At 39.1% G+C, this 18,045-nt stretch overlaps 1 protein-coding gene across 2 annotated transcripts in view; it reads right to left on the reverse strand.

Annotated features, from left to right (window-relative positions):
* RNF111 (ring finger protein 111) overlaps nucleotides 1–18,045 on the reverse strand; it is a 43,914-nt gene that overhangs the window by 25,261 nt on the left and 608 nt on the right. For both annotated transcript variants that reach the window (XM_083871346.1, XM_083871345.1), the window contains exon 2: nucleotides 7,675–8,570. In XM_083871346.1, coding sequence (XP_083727472.1) covers nucleotides 7,675–8,551 — 877 coding nt within the window. In that variant the 5' untranslated portion in view covers nucleotides 8,552–8,570. The remainder of the gene's footprint in view (nucleotides 1–7,674; nucleotides 8,571–18,045) is intronic.

Raw genomic sequence — 18,045 nt, forward strand, 5'->3', positions numbered from 1 at the left:
TGTATGAAAATTTTGGGAAAAACTAAAAATACTGCAAAGTCTAAAAAATAAAACAACATTCCAAAACTTAAAACACCAAAAGATGAATTACTTGGAGTGAAAGGCAGCAGCTAAAGCCATCATCACATTCAGAAGAATGTAAACACTCTGCCTATCAGGGGCAAACAAGCAACAGCTCCCCTACATTAAACTATCTCAGCTGCTGTCAGACAAAACTACCCGGCCAAGCAGCTGGGAAAGGACACTGAGAAAACCCACAGCTCCTCTCGATCCTCCAAACCTGCACTTCTCTAAAATATAATAAGCTTGAGAGCACTCCTCAGAGTCCACACAGGTCCTCAGGCTCAGTGTTTATTGAAATTTACAACAGATGCAAAAGTAGAAAGATTTAGGCTTAAATATGATTTTGTTACTTCACAAAACAAACAAGTTCTCCTTGAGGACAGACTCATCTGCCATGTAGATCTATACTGAAATTCACCCAGTGTGCCCCTCTACTGAAATTGTGACACAAGTTTGGCCCATGAAAACCAAAAGGAATTCTTACTGAATATCCACACAACTCAAACATCTTTCTCAATGTTTGCAAGCTCATTTTATTAAATTATTTTTTTAAGCACACCTTAGCTGAGAGGTGATTGTACCAACTACATAAATCAGACTGTAGAAAACTGGCACTGAATGAACCAGTTCTATGGAAAACAGTCAAAGTTGCTCCAAGTAGGATATAGCACAGACACAGTTCAGACACAAGCAATTTCCTACTGTCCATGCTTCTAAAAACCCCTTCCTAAGTCAAAAGCACAAACTGATGAAGCTTTCGTGCCATGAAGCACTTTCCTGTACAAGGAACCAATACTTTCTTCAAAATTAAGCAGAAAAACAGCTCCTCTGACCTATGTAAATATTTATTTTATACAGTCCTCCATGATAAGGTTTAATTCACTTTTTCCTTTTAGCACATACCAGTCACTGGCCAGTCATCTTCTGTCTGTAAAGAACTCCAAGCAAAATTTAAAGCATGAATACCTTACTCATCAATGCATCACCTAAATGGCTGAAGCTGCAAGAAGCCAGCTAAATCTGGATAATTACAGAGTTAACTATACTATTCCTGCAGTTCTTGAGGGTTATCTTGCTTCAAGGAGAAGAGTCACTGGACTGTTGACAGCAGAACAGTTACACAGGTCTAAGAGATGAATTTTGTTCTACTTTTAGAATAATACCTATGGCTACAAAACAAACAGAAAATCATCCTCCCGCAGGCACACATTATTTCTCTGTCATCTTATGACTCACAGAACACAGCAAGCAAATTATACTCTAGTTATTTGTGAGTAAATTAACCTTTGGGCCACCACTGAAAGACTCAGTTTGCATTTCAAGTGAGCTACTTAAAAATAAAACTTCTCTTGAAAATCACACAAGGATTTTACTAGTTTCCACAGAATTTGGGGTGCTTTTCTCCCTTCTCACATCTGCAAGTAATATTTCACAGGGTACACAAGGCACCAAATTTCAGTTTGCAAGTTTTTCATTTTCCATTCAGGCCTTTCAATAGCCATTAGTAATTAAGTTTTGTATGTGACTATTAATCAGAAATAATCAATAACTTCTTTACCTAAGTTTTTCCTCTCTCTTAAAAGTCTTTTTTATGATGGAAATCTAGTGCACAGCTGGTCTAGGGAAAGGGATAAAGTGCACATGCTTGAATCCAAATCTGAACATGTGTATAACTGTAATCCTCCCTTTAAAATAAAAACACATTCTCGTCCAGGCCTTACCTCACAAAGACAGTAAATCTGCTATAATAAAGTGCTTTATTAAGCAGAATAAATTTATTTTATTATAAAAGTTTTAACACTGGACTCTGAAGTCCAATACTTAGATCAGTAAATGACATATGTTTCCCTAGAAAGTTGTAATATTACTTCACAATAGAAATTGCTATGTGCCACTGATAGACCAACTTGCTGGGAAGCAAGCTTTAGAATTGAATACTTTAATAATCCAGAAGTTGTAAGCAAGAGACTAAGCTTTGCTCAGTATAACACGTATAATATACATAATTATACTACTATTTAACTCTAGAAGACCATTTAACTCTAGAAAACCATAACTCCAAGATCAATCAATCATCATCTCCGTAAGTACCCCACCAAAGGCATAAATAATACTGCTGTAATACCCAAATTTATGTTTGGCTGGCTGTTACCATTCTCAGAGGGTATCTTCACATCTGTTTTGCAATTAACATGGAGTTTAACCAGTCTGAATATTACATGTAAGATAATAAAAGATTTGTACAATACACAATTTCAAATGAGACAGTCTAATCACGTCTTAAGAGAAACCAGAAGAGATTTAAAATCAGCAGTCAAGTTGCAGTGACAGAGATGACTTATTTTGAGTTCCAAGCTTTCACTGGATCAGACCAAGAGCCCACTCCAGCACACGTGCTCTCTACCAGTTGCAGCAGGCAAAAAACCATGTAGTCAGAGCAGAAAATTCAGGCTAAAAACTTTAATTAAAGCTCTCACACCACCCAGCATTCACAGCAATGCCACAGACGTCAGAGCACACTTTCCTGTCCAGTCATTGCTCATGGACAGCTGTCAATAAGTGTTGAATCCCTTTCTGAATGTGGGACTATGTGCCCCTACAGCCACTTATGCTCATGAATTAAAGATAATGACTTGGATAGTAATTCAGCTTGAAATGAATACAATTACATCCTGCTAGTTTTAATGCGTACTGTCTCCTTTCCCTCTCAAATGTCTTGAATTAGGTATGGGTGGCAGCCCTGCTCTGAGCCCACTAACCCTGTTAGCATAACCCCACTGTATGAGGAGCATCCTCTGTGACAGAGCTGGTCACGGATTTGTTGGCTCTGCTCTCGTTCTCAGGCTCTGAAGGTCCTGTGACCCAAGCAGACAGACCAAACACATTTGTGCTTTCCCTCCCTAGATGTCTCAAGATTCCTGGGCGCCAGGACAATCACTCCCTTCCCCTGGTGGCCTTGAAGGTCCCAGGCAGGAGGCCAAGCAGGTGTTGTTGGTGGCGCTGCCACAGCGCAGGGGAGCCGGACAGCGTCCGGAGCACTGGCCAGAAAATCCAGCAGCTGCAAGCCCCAAGTGGGAACCTGGACCAGAACTGCAACACCCTCCCCTCACTGGTGACAAGGGACACCTCTGTCATCATCGGCTTCCTCTGAGGACTGAGTGAGTGACTCATGTTCTTTTATATGGTTTTTGAGTGTTACATTGATAAAGCAAACCACATGTTAAGATTTGACCTGATCTGCAGAAGGTCCAGCTGATTAGAAATTTTAACTTAGTGGTAGTATAAATTTGTATTATGCTACTTACAGATTGTATTACATCGACTCTACCTATAGAAATCCAGTGCCATTCTACTCATAAAATCCTGCTAAGAAAAGAGAGACTTAATTGTAACTAGGATTTAGTGCTGTCAACATTCCGACAAGAACCTGCCTGTTCCCTTAGGGTTGTGTGACAACAGTTTTTCGGTACCTGAGACTTACTTGGAATACACTTTCCAATAGCTGTGCATGATGGGAAAAATTTTCCAAAGCACACAAATTGCTTAGGAGTCTGCACCCTGGTGGAAAAGACAGTCAACCACAGTTTAGGAGATTTTGTCCAACTGTGAGCCATGCTAATTCAAATCTGTACCAACTGTCCTTAACCTCGCACTAAAATCAGTCCTATGGGCAATGCCACAACAAGCCAATTCTACAAATAGCATCTTTTCAGCACAGAAAGCTGCAGCAGGGCTGAAGTGAATTCCACACTAAATTCTATTACTGTAACTATTTAAAGCCCCGATTCACAGCAGATGGATATAGCAACACTGATTAACGTCCACTGCTCACAAAGCCAGGTGCTTCTTTCCTCACCACTTCTCAGCTCTTCTCTGGTAAGCAGCATGGTAAACAGGATACTTATACACTTCCTTATCCACTAATGCTATTGAGATAAAGGGTTGGAATTATGAGCTGCATCAGTTGGTGTGAGAAAAGGACTGCATGCTGCAGCTTGTAGGAGGGATTAAGTAAATGAAAAATAATCAACTCTAACAACAGGCAGCTCATTTCCACTTAATACCTGTTTATCTTAAACCTGTTAAAATAATCTGAACACGAAGCAGTATATGCTTAACATTTTCACCAGCTCATTGCTTGTAGAATATTGAATGTCTATATTCAATGGGTTTTTTTGTGAGACAGACAAAAAATGTTAGAGAATCTAGATTACAGTAGTTAATAAACACTGCCTTATTCTAAGCAGCTTCGAACAAAATTTGGAGCAGCTTCTCATCAGCATTACATTCCATGAAAAGAAAAAGTTGTCTAGCATTAGTTGTTCAAAAATATAAAATAACATGTCAGACCCCGAAGGAATCATAAGTTATTAGGTGAACAATTTATGACAATGCAAAACTCTACACACCTTGTTTTTTTCTAACAGCAATTTGCCGTTTTCCAGAGTTCTGCCTTATTGCCAAATCAGAATATGTAAGGTTAAAAATTTGTTCCAATTTAAGCTTTTGCTAGATTTCCCTCCACAGACTGCCTCCAAAGAATGGCCCCAATCCTTTAGATCCAAGATGAAAGCCAAACACCTGCAGAAGTAGAACTTTTGTGTCACAACATAAAGAGCAAAAGCTGAATTTTGCCACCTTTCACAGGCAAGGGTGGAGGATTATTTCTGCTGGTGTGTACACAGGGTTAGAGAAAGGTTTCTGCATTACCCAAACAAAACACCAAAACAAAATTCATGTTTCCCAGCAAAAATGCTGCTGCTTGCTGTCATTTCAACTGCAAGGCCAGTATTGCAATTGAAACCAAGTGATCAACACAGAAATTCGAATATCCACCCCTGTAAGGGTCATTAAACTGCACACAGCTGGTTTTACATTGGCCTTATGCCCCCACCTCCTGTCTCCCCTGAAGGAGCTTCAGCTGCCCATCCCAGCTGGATGAGAACAATGCCTTCTATGGCACACAGTTGGTAGAACAGTATCATCTAGGCCCAGGTGTCAGGATGTACTGTTCACACTCTCACACTCCAAAAGCACAACGTTTCATCAGATAAATAGCTAAAGCCTTAACAGAACAGGAGGAAAAACTCCATATAATGCTATTTGGGTTTTGGTAAAGGCTTTGTTAAACAACCAACCACACCTGCACATCTCCATTCATGTGATTTTTCCCAAGTTAGCCAAGTTAATTTTATTAATTTTAAGAACTTGCTAAATACTTGTTTGGTTAAAAAGGTCTGCTGCTTTAATTTCTTGGAACAGTCAGAAAGAAATGGTTTTCAGAACAGTCTAAACTAATTTAACTTACTAGTTCTCTAAATGCACTGTATCTTTAGTTAAACATCAACATCCCAACAGAAGTAGTATTTTCTGCAATATCCTTAATACAAATTGCTACTCGCTGGCCTACAAGACTAATCACATCACTTTGAAGCCTGCTTTTAAAAAAAAAATCAGTTATTTCCACATCTTTTTAAACTGTATTTTATTTTCCAATTATTATTATTATTCCCCTCTCCTAAGTCTGTCCTCTAGCACCTCTACATATATGTCCCAGGCCTCATATTCTTAGCAGAAGTTATTTGTCCTTCAGCACACTGTAAATTCAGCAGACATGTGCCAATGTAGAGCAAAGAAATTTTCCCTAACATTAACAAGCTCGTGTAGCATTACTATCAATACAAGCCTTTCCTCATATAGAACAGCCCATCATGCTTGCTCACTATACAGAGAAGTTGCATAGCTGTTTTTCCAGCTGGCCCCATTTCTGTCCTAATTAACTCAATAACCAGAAATGCCTTATATAACAGCACAAAGCTGCAAAAAATGTTAATCACATTTTTATCTTGCTAAAAATAAGACACTTTCACAGAGGATGTCTGCTCAACTTCCCATTATATCTGCAATGTAAACAAAATGCTAAAAAAAACTTTCCATCAATATATATTTCCACTGGAAAAACCCCCACAGTATTCACACACACCAAACCAGAATTGCTTTTCAGCTCCCTGCAAGTGCTGGTCCTGGAGTACAGACAGGGCAGGACACAATCCTTAAAGCAGACCTTCCTCTAGTTACAACTCATGTCAGTATTCTAATCTACAATTAATTGGTGCAGAACTAATCGATTTTTTCATCCATGACATGAAAATGAGCACTTTCATTAATTAAGTGTGCTTTTCAAGTAGTATAAAAATTAAGCCACTGGACTTTTCCACATCTGTGTGGGGAGAGTTGTTATTGATCCTACATCATTTTAGTTACAGAAAACTCCACCCTCTCTGAAAATGGTAAGAAACCATTACCTTAGAAACAAATATGTTAACACAGTAGTTTCACAAATTGGCTTTTCATATAAATGTATGCTTATCCCCACACATTTATTATTTACAAATCATATTCTTCAATATAGCTACACATGCATGTCAAATGTAACTTTTTTAGGCCTAATTAATTTCTATTCCCACAAATATGCATCAAGATAATTAAGGCTGTGCAATAATTGTTTGGTTTCATAGTTATATATGCCTAGTACTGCATAAGTAAGACTTTTGCATTACAAATTTTACTTCTTGTATTTAAACACCACAAATTATTTCATACTGCAATGAATAACAAGCAATAATTGTACCAACTAGATTTTGGTACTCTGGTTCTGTTCAAGCATAAACCCTGCCCTAACACGAGCATTCACACTTTTTTTTTTTAACCTGTCCTATATTTTGTATTTTCAGCCACATTTTCTTAGAGGAATGATCAGCACAGCCTGAGATATGGTTTCACTTATTAAAACATATTTGTCACTGGATAAAACACATGGTTGCACAGATTAACACCATGCTGTGCTCTATCTACTTCCCTGTGCTCTCTAAAAAGCTGAACTAAAACAGAATGCACAACTACTTTCACTTGGCAAATTTAACATGAAAGGAATCTGCCAATTAACAAAAAAACCACAACAAACCAGGAAAAACCACTCAAAACAAAACAAACCAAACAAAAACATCCCCCAAAAAGTCTTCCTCCAAGCACTCAAGAATTCAGACAAGACATATTAGGAAAATAACTGTGTAAGCCAACTGCCTTGCATTGAGTTTATCTGGGTAAAACATTTGGTATATATGCAATAGTTTTGTCTTATTATCTTGGTACTAAAGCTACCTTCAACTGACTCATATCAATGGACTTTTTTCCTCACATTCTTCTAAGTTGTCAAGTGCAGTTAAATATTAGCAGATATTTCTACACTCTGAAAATAGAATTATTACCACAATCAGTTCAAAGCTAAAATTTTAACACAATTCAATGTCTAAAAAAATAAAAATGGATCAACTCAGCAGCATATAACTAATCAGACTGAGCAACCTTCCACTATGTTCTTTAGAAACCATTAATTTTTACATTCAAGATTTTAGATTCGCTATAATTCTACTGTAAGATCTGAACATACTTCCTCCCATCAAGAACTTACGTTGCAATGTTCACAGTACTTGCAATAAGTCTATCTGTACTATTAAGTTCAACAAAAACTGCTCCAAAGAACTTATAGAACAGCCTATTGTACACAGTGAAAGATAACTAATACAGAATACCTCAGGAATTTAGTTTTACCTGAAGGAACAGCTGTGCTGTTCTGGTGGTTTTCACCAGGGGACACAAACAAGTCTTCCTCCCCTTCAGTAGATGAGCTGGAAGAAGATTCAGTACTGAGATCATTCTCACTGGAGCTGCTGGAGCTGGGGAGCAAAGCGTACTTCCTCCGAGCCAACACTTCCCGCTTTTTCCTCTGCATTAAAATTCGTTCTTTTTGGTTCTGCGTCCGCTGTGATGAGCTTGTTTTCACAACTCTCTTCCTATATGGCAGTCTTCTTAAAGAATTGTTGTGAAAACAGGGCCTTTTCATCAATAACCCAGGAACAGAGTCTGCCTCAGTCCGAGGCCACTTTTGTGACCTTGCACTGTGAGTTCTGCTTGGAGTATTCAACACAGCCTGAGGGTGTCTCACAGGAGCATCTTTTTCTTCATCAGATGTTACTGTGTCAGAGTCTCCAAAATGCAAGCTAGATGAAGGTGAAGAGATACAGTCACTAAAAGAAGAATCATTGTCTTCACTCTGTGTTTCTAGATGCTGTCTCAATCCCAAGATTCCTTTATTTTCTTTATCAGGACAGTTTTGAGTGTATGAAGGACCAGCCTGCTGGCTCTTGCGTTTTTTCCGCACCACGATACCTTTTTCTTGGTCTGTGTGGTTGCCATTCATGTCCTTTTGCTTTTGAGAATCACCACACAAGTGAGAGAACTCATTCCCTACTTTACTGGCAATCATCTCAACTTCTTCAGTGAAGTTTTTGTCTGCCCCAATAGGCTCAGGGTTCAAGAGGATCCCCTTCAGACTCTCCTGTCTCTTTGGTGCATCAGAAGGAACTTCACTCTTCATATCCGCTTTTAGAGTATAAACTATATTACATTCAGGAGTCCATTTAGACATGGAAAGATTTAAGAAAGGCCTAGAAAATAAAACAGATAAGCATCAAAAAAAGAAGCATTAGATTTTTCAAAAGCAAAGCTAAAGCTAGAGAAAATCCATTCACTGCTAGGATTAATTCCCCAGTAGGAATGACAAAACAACAGTAACCAAAATACAACTGTTTCAAAATATTAAAAATACTCCTTGACAATGTAATTTTTCATTAAGACAGAACTCTTATAATTTGCATTGAAGGGAAGTTCTTATGCTCAGTGAAAACACTATCACTTTCACTGGTCTATGGCACCTGCAAAACCAATGCTGTTTGCTTTACTGATACTTAAGCATGCCAGTTACAGGCTACTGCTTATAGAAGTTGCCTGAATTTTGGCTGAATAGGTCCCACAGCCATCAACTAAAATGCATGCTTATTAAATAAGGCCTGTATCTTGCCCTGCAGCAGAACACATGGACAGTAAATGTTTCAACACAATACAGGGGGTTGTATGGTGTAAATTAGGCTATAAAAGTCACTTACTTAGAATTCATCATTCTTTTCTGACATGAAAATGAATGAAACATGAGAGATTTTGAACCATTATTTTTTTGGGGCAAAGCAATAAAAATCCATTTATTACTTTGAGTCTCTCTTAAAAACCCCCACACATTAGCAGAACAGTGTACAAAGCTATTTTCAGTCCATGTACTTTTGACTCTTACCCTAGGACAGAAACTGAGTATATCACATCATATGCAGGCACTATTGGGCAGGTTCCCCTCCCTGCCAAAATATAAAGCTGCCAATGTATAACATTAGCCTCAAAAAAATACTTTTGTACTCTAAGACACAGACAACAGTAACCTCAGTAATAGATCCATGTTCAATCTGCCTCATCTGACATCTCTGCCTCTGGTTTGAATTCCCAAAAGGGAATGATGAAACAATTTGGTTCCCACTGTGATAACTACTGGAACTCTTCAGTGTAACTAATATCAGGGGGTTTTATGCCTCAGCTGAATAAGGCTATAGTAGATACGTGACAGCTTACAGCAAGTTGTGCTGAACTACCAAAAGGCTGCTTCACAAAACATGCGCAACAGTGCCCTAAGTGGAATAAGGCTGCCCAAGCAGCACAGCTGGGAATATGCATGAAGCCACAAAAAACACCTGAGTTACCTAGAAACAGCAACAACAGCCACCAGAGGCACCGTGACAGGCCTGAGAGGTTGGTCTGAAAGCCTCACAAAGTTCAACAAGGCTAAGTTCAAGGTCCTGCACCTGGGCTGGGGCAATCCCAGGCACAAACACAGGCTGGGCAGAGAGAGGAGCGAGAGCAGCTCTGGGAAGAACTTCAGAGGGTGTTAATGGATGAGAAGCATTACATGACCTGACACTGTGTTTGCAGCCTAGAACGTCAATCATATCCTGGACCGGCTCAGAGAAGTGCGGCCAGCAGGTCAAGGGAGGGGATTGTCCCTCTATTCCACCTGGACAAACACATCCAGATCTGCAGCTTCCAGCATAAGAATCTAAAGCTGCTGGAGCAAGACCACAGGAGGGCCATGAAGATGCTCCCAAGGGTGAATCATCTGTCCTATGAAGACAGACTGAGAGAACTGAGGTTGTTCAGTGTGGAGAGGAGAAGGCTCCAAGGAGACATTACTGCACCTTCCAGTGCCTAAAGGGGCTCCAAGAGAGTTTGAGCAGGACTTCTGACAGGGGCATGTAATGACATGACAAGGGAAAATGGCTTCAAACCAAAAGAGGGCAGACTTAGATTAGATGTGAGAAAGAAATTCTTCCCTGTGAGAGTGGTGAGACACTGGAACAGGCTGCCCAGAGAAACTGTGGATGCCCCATCCCTGGAAGAGTTCATGGAAAATCTGGGCTTTAAGCAACGTGGTCTAGTGGAAGGTGTCCTTGTCCATGGCAGGGAAGTTGGCAGTAGATGACTTCTAATGTTCCTTCCACACCATTCTATGATGATTCTATGATCTGTGACAGGTTAAGCAGCCCTGCCTACTCAGGTCTATAATCCTCTTCCTGAATCTCCCAACTCTTCAAAATGCTAATGCATCCTCCTTACATGCAGTGTTAATATTTAATGCCCTCACTTATTTTGTCATACAACATATCAATACAAGACTGAGGCTACAGAATAGATTTAAATAAGATTTTTTTAGACTGTTTCACAAACTGACGCTTTCAGGAGCAGCTGTGAGCTAGCTTTTCCTAAAAGAGCCTAAAGAATTACTTATTTCAGTTTGCAATGGGTATAAACTGATGCACCACCCCAGGCAGCCTGTGTTCTCTTCACAGCCACAAGCAACTAACAACTACTACACTCCACGTGATGTACCCTGGAATAAAAACTTTGCAAAAGGCATCTATGCTGCAGAACTGACACCTACAGAAGCTGTAAGTTGACAGGATCTTTCCGGAGATCAAGAACATTTTGGATCCCAGAACCTCAGCTGAAAAGCCCCATTTGAATGTTCTCACTGGAAATCCTACAAACACTTATAACAATTACTGTTAAATATGAGGCCTCCATCCTCTGTTAACTAAGTATTGCTGTTCTCTATTGGAGAATTACAGCTGATAGGCATGTCTCACATGCAAGTCAAAAGCTATATTCATGCGACTTGGAATAAACCTCCTCTTGCCAGTATACACAAGGGGTTCTCACTGCATCAAAGCACTACTTTTTTTACAGCATTAAGTTTTAGTGGAATGTACTATATAAGGCTATATTTTTCTTTAGGGCTGAAAAAAAAGTTGCAAAATTGGAAAAAAACCTTAGAATAAATATTGGGAGTGCAAAAAGCGGAGTTCTGCTGTCTACCCTTCTCAGCTCCAGCTCTTAGACAGTCCTCACCGTGCTCATCCAAACCCCCACACACTTGCACCATCTTTCTTTGAAAAGATTAAGACATCCACTTCATCCAATTTCTAATAAGGACAGGAATACAGCATTCAGATCTTCCACAAGCACACAGAGAACAAGCAGCACACCGTCCTTTTTCTGATCCTCCCAAGGTCACCTTTTAGCTGTTATTTATGCACCACTGTTTTACAGAAATGTAACAGTCTAGTCAGTCTCCACACCAGCCCAAAAGCAAGCCAGACCCTCCCACAACAACACTTCTGTATTTCATCATAAGTTTTTTTAGAAAATCCACAAAATATTTCAATTTTTGGGGAAAAACTTTTTATTCAGAAAACTTGAAGTGTCATAACTTGCCAGCATATACTACATGTCTAGCCCATACATGACTGTTTCCTATCCTTTTAACATGGTAACTTCAGAATCAAAGACAATTGACCCCTTAATTTATTTTTAAGAAATGAAAATCTGAACATTTTCTCATTACGAGAGCACAAGCAGGGGCTGATTTACAAAGGATTCTGTTCTACTCATGGGAGTGCTACCTCCCCTTTTTATTGTTAAACTAAAGCGGAGGAATCTCCATCAGTATGAAAATTCTTCACGCTGAATGTGATTATCTTTGCAAAAGCTCTGTTTATTTTAGTGCAGAGGCCACTGTGCTGAAATACAGATATAGCTATTTAAATTAGAGCAAAAAAATTAGCACAATGACATATACATTTTGAGAAACCTCAAACTACTGTGAAATGACCAAAACCTGAAATTTTCACACAGTGAAAACTGGTGCATATGAAACTTTACTGGCTTAGTTTGATTCCAACAGGCAGCCTATATACACTAGCCAGTTAATACAGATCCAAACATTTTGTACATTTTTACCCTTACAACCATGGAAATTCAACCAAGTAATGAAGAACTCTTCATTTTTGCTACAGAGGCTGAAGGACTGCTTACTCACAGGAGAGCTGCTGTCTTTCCACCACAAACTTACACAACAGCTTCAACAGGAACGGTTTTGAAGTGAATGACAGCAATCAACAATGAAAAATAATCCATTAATTTGCTATATAGAAATGCTATTGCAAACTTCCAAACAAAAAATGTGACCAAAAAGAGACAAAACCTGGACTAGATTACAATCTGTTTTAAGTATCTTCAGTGGTTAGCCATAAATACCCGTTTTTCTTCTGTACAGAAGACAAAATTTAAGAGGGACTACAAAAATTCTATGAAAATAATTAAGTCATTAGAATGAGATCATCTGCTGTTAAAACATTTAGAAGTTCCTACAATATCTACTTCTAATTAAAAGTAGTCTTCAGCAGCTTTTTCAAGCAGCAAGATGAAGTAAGTAAGCTCAATCAGCATTAGTGTTCCTCCTTCCTACTCAAAACATTTGCCTGTTGACTTAGTCCCCCATGTCTCCTCTCAAAGTTTTGATTTACTATCTTCTTTTAAGCCATTCTGACTCAATGAAGAGCTGTTAAGACAGCTACCTGAAAACTATAAATAGTTATTTTAAGTTCCCCTCTCAGGTGTATGACTATTTAGAATTATGAAGAGCACATGACTTTCATCCACTCTTTCTACCACTTAAAACCATTTATATTAATCATTCCAAGACATACAGCTGTGCAAGACAATTCATGCAAACTGGGAAGTCCCTGGAAATAGCTAAGTCAAAAAACAAGGTTAAAGAGATCTTTAGAGCAAGTTTATGATCACATATCAAACCAAAACACATCTGAGTTGCAAGATGGAACACAGGATTTCATCATTAATAATTAATTCCTTCATAAGCAATCAAAAAGTATGTGGCATTATAGCACCATAAAACAGTAAAATGCTTCATTACACAACATATAACTCAGTTTTTTGGTATAAACTTGGTTGATGAATACGTGTGACCTAACCTATCATTATCCAGAAAATGTATTTTCAGCCACATTCTGATATATAGTCAACTCCCTTCACCTCCTAGAAAAAAAAAAAAAATCTTGCATTTCTTGTCCCTTTATTCAGTTCTAACTCATTTTCTTTGCATATGGTCACTGAACTCCCAACTAACTTTTAAAACTAATTCCCTTCCCTGATATTCAGCTTGTATCAGCTTTTACTTTCAACACTCTTACTCTGACAAGCTAATACTTGTACTGTTAAATTCATGAGAAAACCTTTCTTTCCTCTCATTAAAAAGACCTATTGCTATCCTTTCAGCAAAGCTTTTCCATTAGATATATCAAGAAAGAGGAAAATGAAAAAGGTTATAAAATTCATACAAGGCCTTCAGCAAAGTGAGAAAGCCCAAGCACTGTTACTCTCCAATCTCAAGTACAGGCAGCAGAGCAAGACCCATTCCTGCACGACCCTGACACACGGGGGGCTGACAGAAGGCTTAGGAGCCACTTCAGAAGTTGGACCCCCAATCCCATGGAGATCAAAGCTCAGGGCTACCATCCCCTGCTGCTTCAACAAAATAAGGAACTCACTGAGCAGATCACAAAAAAATCCCACTCATTTTCCTGAAGGAGGAAGACCTGTCTTATTCATTTCATTTCTACCAAGCAGGGACAACCTGCATGCCTGTACAATGCAAAATGACAAGAAGAAAAACATCAAATATTCAGTTCCACTATCAGGAAAACAAGTGCAATCAGATTTCAAAATTTTATTGCATTCTTCTTCATTCAGTTGCTCTTCACTTTTTATCACTTCATTAGAAAAACAGGGTTCTTTTAAAGCTTGTTTTAACTACCAAATTTTAGCATCCTACATATTGCTCTTCTAATCTTTGATAGAAAATAAAGCAACTGATAAGTTAAAGATCTGTGGATTTTATAAAACAGCATCAATCAGAAAGTAATCTGAAATTCCATAGTGTTAGTATTGATAATATGTAGCTTTATTCACAGAACAATATGAAATGCCATTGCAAACCATTCCCAATTTCCTTTCTGTGCTTTAATGCAGACAGAGCGATGACTCCATTTTTGAATGACAAAATTACTCGACAATTCTCTGAGCAGAATATTCATGTTCTGCCCTATAGAAAGGTAGAGAATTTCAGAATAACATACATAGTATGAGTTACTAACTGCATGATAACCTTCTGGAAAAAGGTTCTTACTTACAGACTCCCAAAGGCAGCCCACTGCATCCAGCCCAGACGAAAGGTTTGTCTGTGCTTTGCAGAGGTGCTACAGCTACAGGAGCCACAGCAATGCAGGGAGGCTCATCCACTCCTTGCAGGCAATTCTAGGAACCACCACTGGCTTGGAAAGTCTACTCTTCAAGTGAAACAAGGTTATTTCAAGGTTAATAATAACAAGGTTATTTAGCAGTATCCTTATTAACTGTTGCAAAGCCATCTCAAAGTCAGACCACAGGAACTGTACCATCAAGTACTGTAATGAACTGGATCCAACACCCAGACTGGCAAACTCTCCTTAAATCAATCCCCTCAAAAATTCCTCTGGGACCTTCAAGGTTTGGTTCCTGACACTTAAGTCAATTCAGTTCATTCAGCGATTATCTTGAAACAGAAATGCCAGGGCACCTATAGGACAGCTACAGAATGCCTCTGTTGGGCCACGCTGCCATTCACCTCTGAGGCTGAACAGCACCGCACTCCTGGGGAGAGACCTGGAGTGTCTGTCTCACCTCTCCCAACAGAATCCAGCACAGGACAGACATGGACACAAGAGCTCTTCAGGACAGGATCTATGGCCTGGCTCCAGCTGGAGCAGACAAAACGCACAGAGCATGTGCAGCCGGAGGCACCTCCTGTCAGATGGTGAGCTCAGAGCAATGCTGCAGAGCCCTCCCGGCACGGGTGAGCTGCCCTGCAGTACCCTGAGTCAGTCCAAGGCCAGAAAGGCACCCAAGGAAACTCCAGCCTGGATCAAGCATCACCATGCACACACCTGCCTGGACAAGGACTCTGTCTGCCTTTGCACAATGGGTGCAAGCAGGTGGATTTGACAAATGTGGTGCTCACAAGCACATTCTTCAGTCTAGACATTTCTGTGCTCTGTCCTAGGCTTAAACCAGTTAGCTGCATTAACACTATGTAAATCATGGGTTTAAGATAGAAGCATTATGATTTGCCAATTGGGAATGTTTTGGCTTCAGTGAACTCCAAGACAAACATAAGAGCATTGAACTTGGGAATAAAAAGTCATAGTTTTACAAAATGATGACAAAATGCAATTTTTTTTAAATTGGAACTTAAGATCTTAACTAAGAATTTTGTTCCCTGAGAAGTTCTAAGTTACACAGCCATCAAAAATTATTTAAAATTTTGTTTCTTAGCCCCCCTGGTGTTTTTGAACTTTGAGGTATGTGTAATTCTTCTTGATGTAGTGTCATTTTGCAAACACTTCTCGATAAAGGTTTGAGCAGCAATGTGAAACACGATCTTTGCCACAGCTGCTAGTAAGAACCCTTCAAGTGAGAATTGTTAAATTAACCATTAGGACAGTTTTATGCTGTTCTTCAGGAAACCTCCGAGAAGTAGCTGATTTTACAGATCTAAACTGGGCAGATCTGCCAGTTTCAGGGGAAAGGACACTGCAGTAGCCTTCTCCTCTCTGCACCCAGCAGAGACAAAAGTAAACATTTTACCTAACAGCAGTCAAATATTAAGACTAAACTGTATTGGGGGGAAAAATGACAGAAGCAAATTGCCCTTACTGGCCTCTTGCTAGTAAAGCCATGAACCAGCCCTCTCAGATTTCACTTGGAAAACACTTAGTATAGAAGACATCACTTTAATTTAGATCAATTCCTTTCCCTAATAGCATAAACTATATAAAACAACAAAATAATCCTGTTTTATCACTACATCTGCAGTGGTTTGGCTGTTTGAATGTCAGCAAGGTTAAAAACATGTATATTGAGTAATATTGTATGGGGCAGATGTACAACTTAAGGAGAGAGTAATTACTCAAAGTTGTAGTCTCCTAAGCTTTGTCAATGTAGCTGCTTCCAAAGTTTACAGAGCTCATATAAGAAACACAACATGTATCCACAGGTGAAGTCTTTTAACTAGTTAAGTCCCTTCAAGGTTAAGTACAGATTGGTGTTTTTCTTGGTGGGCTCAGGTCAGGCCGAGCAGAGAACCCTAATGGGGCAGAAGGAAAGGAAGAGAAGAAAATGTTTCTTTCACCAACCCAAATTTTTGCTGACAACTCACTTAAAGGAGGTTGCACATCAGGAAACCTGTGAGGAACCTTTCATACAACATCTGCCATGGCAAATCCATCTTCCTGTTCTATCCTCATTGTCTACACGTGAATTAAATCATCCAGTTCCTCATCCCATCATCACTTCCCCCTCAATTTTTTCCTGATTTATTCAACTACTTGACATCACAGGCCCTATAATACATCAGCTATGAGGGAGGGCACTACCACCTCTATCTTCTCAAAAAAATGTCCTCACCATTAGAGGAAATATAAACAACAGAAATGAAAGTGTGTACATCTTAGGAAAAATAAGGTAGCAACTGCTGTCAGATAAATGTTACTGCACCACAGCCACCTCCAGTGAAAATCAACTGCTAGAACTGATCTGGTTATGTAGGTCAACAAAGTTACTAATTCAAAGATAAAGTGCGAGACACTGTCATGTTAAGATACACTCTTAATACACTTTTACAAAAGTCATTGCTTCATAAAAGACATATTTCTGCAAGGTCAGAATGTTCTCATCCATACTTTAAAAGGATGTGCAAGATATGCATGAATCCTGTGAGCTGTTGTTCACCTTCAAGCTCCCAATACCAGATACAACCTCAGCTGCAGCTGCCAGGGCTTCAACTATCAATAAAAAACACCAGATCTTTAAATATGTGAGACTTCAAGAGTTTTGAAACAAGCTTGGTGCTTTATACACTATTATTTAATTAAAGTGAAACATAAAATGTTCCTACAGCCTTTCCCACCTAATGAATTCCATAGGTGATTCCATACTGTGGATGAGTGCCCTGGACAGGTGACCAGATGGTCACTCTGTCAAATAAACCAAGATTATCTCTTTCCCTATCAATCCTTGCACATCAGCAAGAATCATCCTTTCACCAGAATTCTGTTCCCTCCCTACCCCAAGACGGTCCCTTTATCCAAAAAAGGCAAGTGCAAAATCACTTAAATTGCTCTGACAGCAAGAACTATGGATACGTGAACAAGAAGATGCATTTTCTGATTTTAAGAGTGGCAAAGCACCGTAACTATGTAAATATCAGTTTTTCCCAAAAAAGCTTTCTACTAAGTATCCAGCATTAATATATCGTCGGAATTTTCTACAAGTTACAACAAAGACAACGTAAGACCTTATTGTGCACCTGAAAATCCAGCTTTTCTTTAATAGTTTATAATACTGTAACAAAGACAGGCCTACACAATGAGCTGTCAATTCTTATCTTTTTGAGCAAATCTTTGTTTCTGAAATAACTTCATTAGAATCAAACTATTCTAATTACAGCAAACTCTTACCTCCTGCATTACGTCCTCTTCTAGAGAAGTACTTGGGTATCAGGAATTAAGGGTCTCGTTTTATCAGCTAAAGCAACCAGGCCTTGCTTATGATTTAATAAAATCACTTCAAGCCATGGAAGAACTTACT

This window comes from Zosterops lateralis (genome assembly GCF_965231275.1).
Source record: "Zosterops lateralis genome assembly, chromosome: 13".
NCBI classification, from domain to species: Eukaryota; Metazoa; Chordata; class Aves; order Passeriformes; family Zosteropidae; genus Zosterops; species Zosterops lateralis.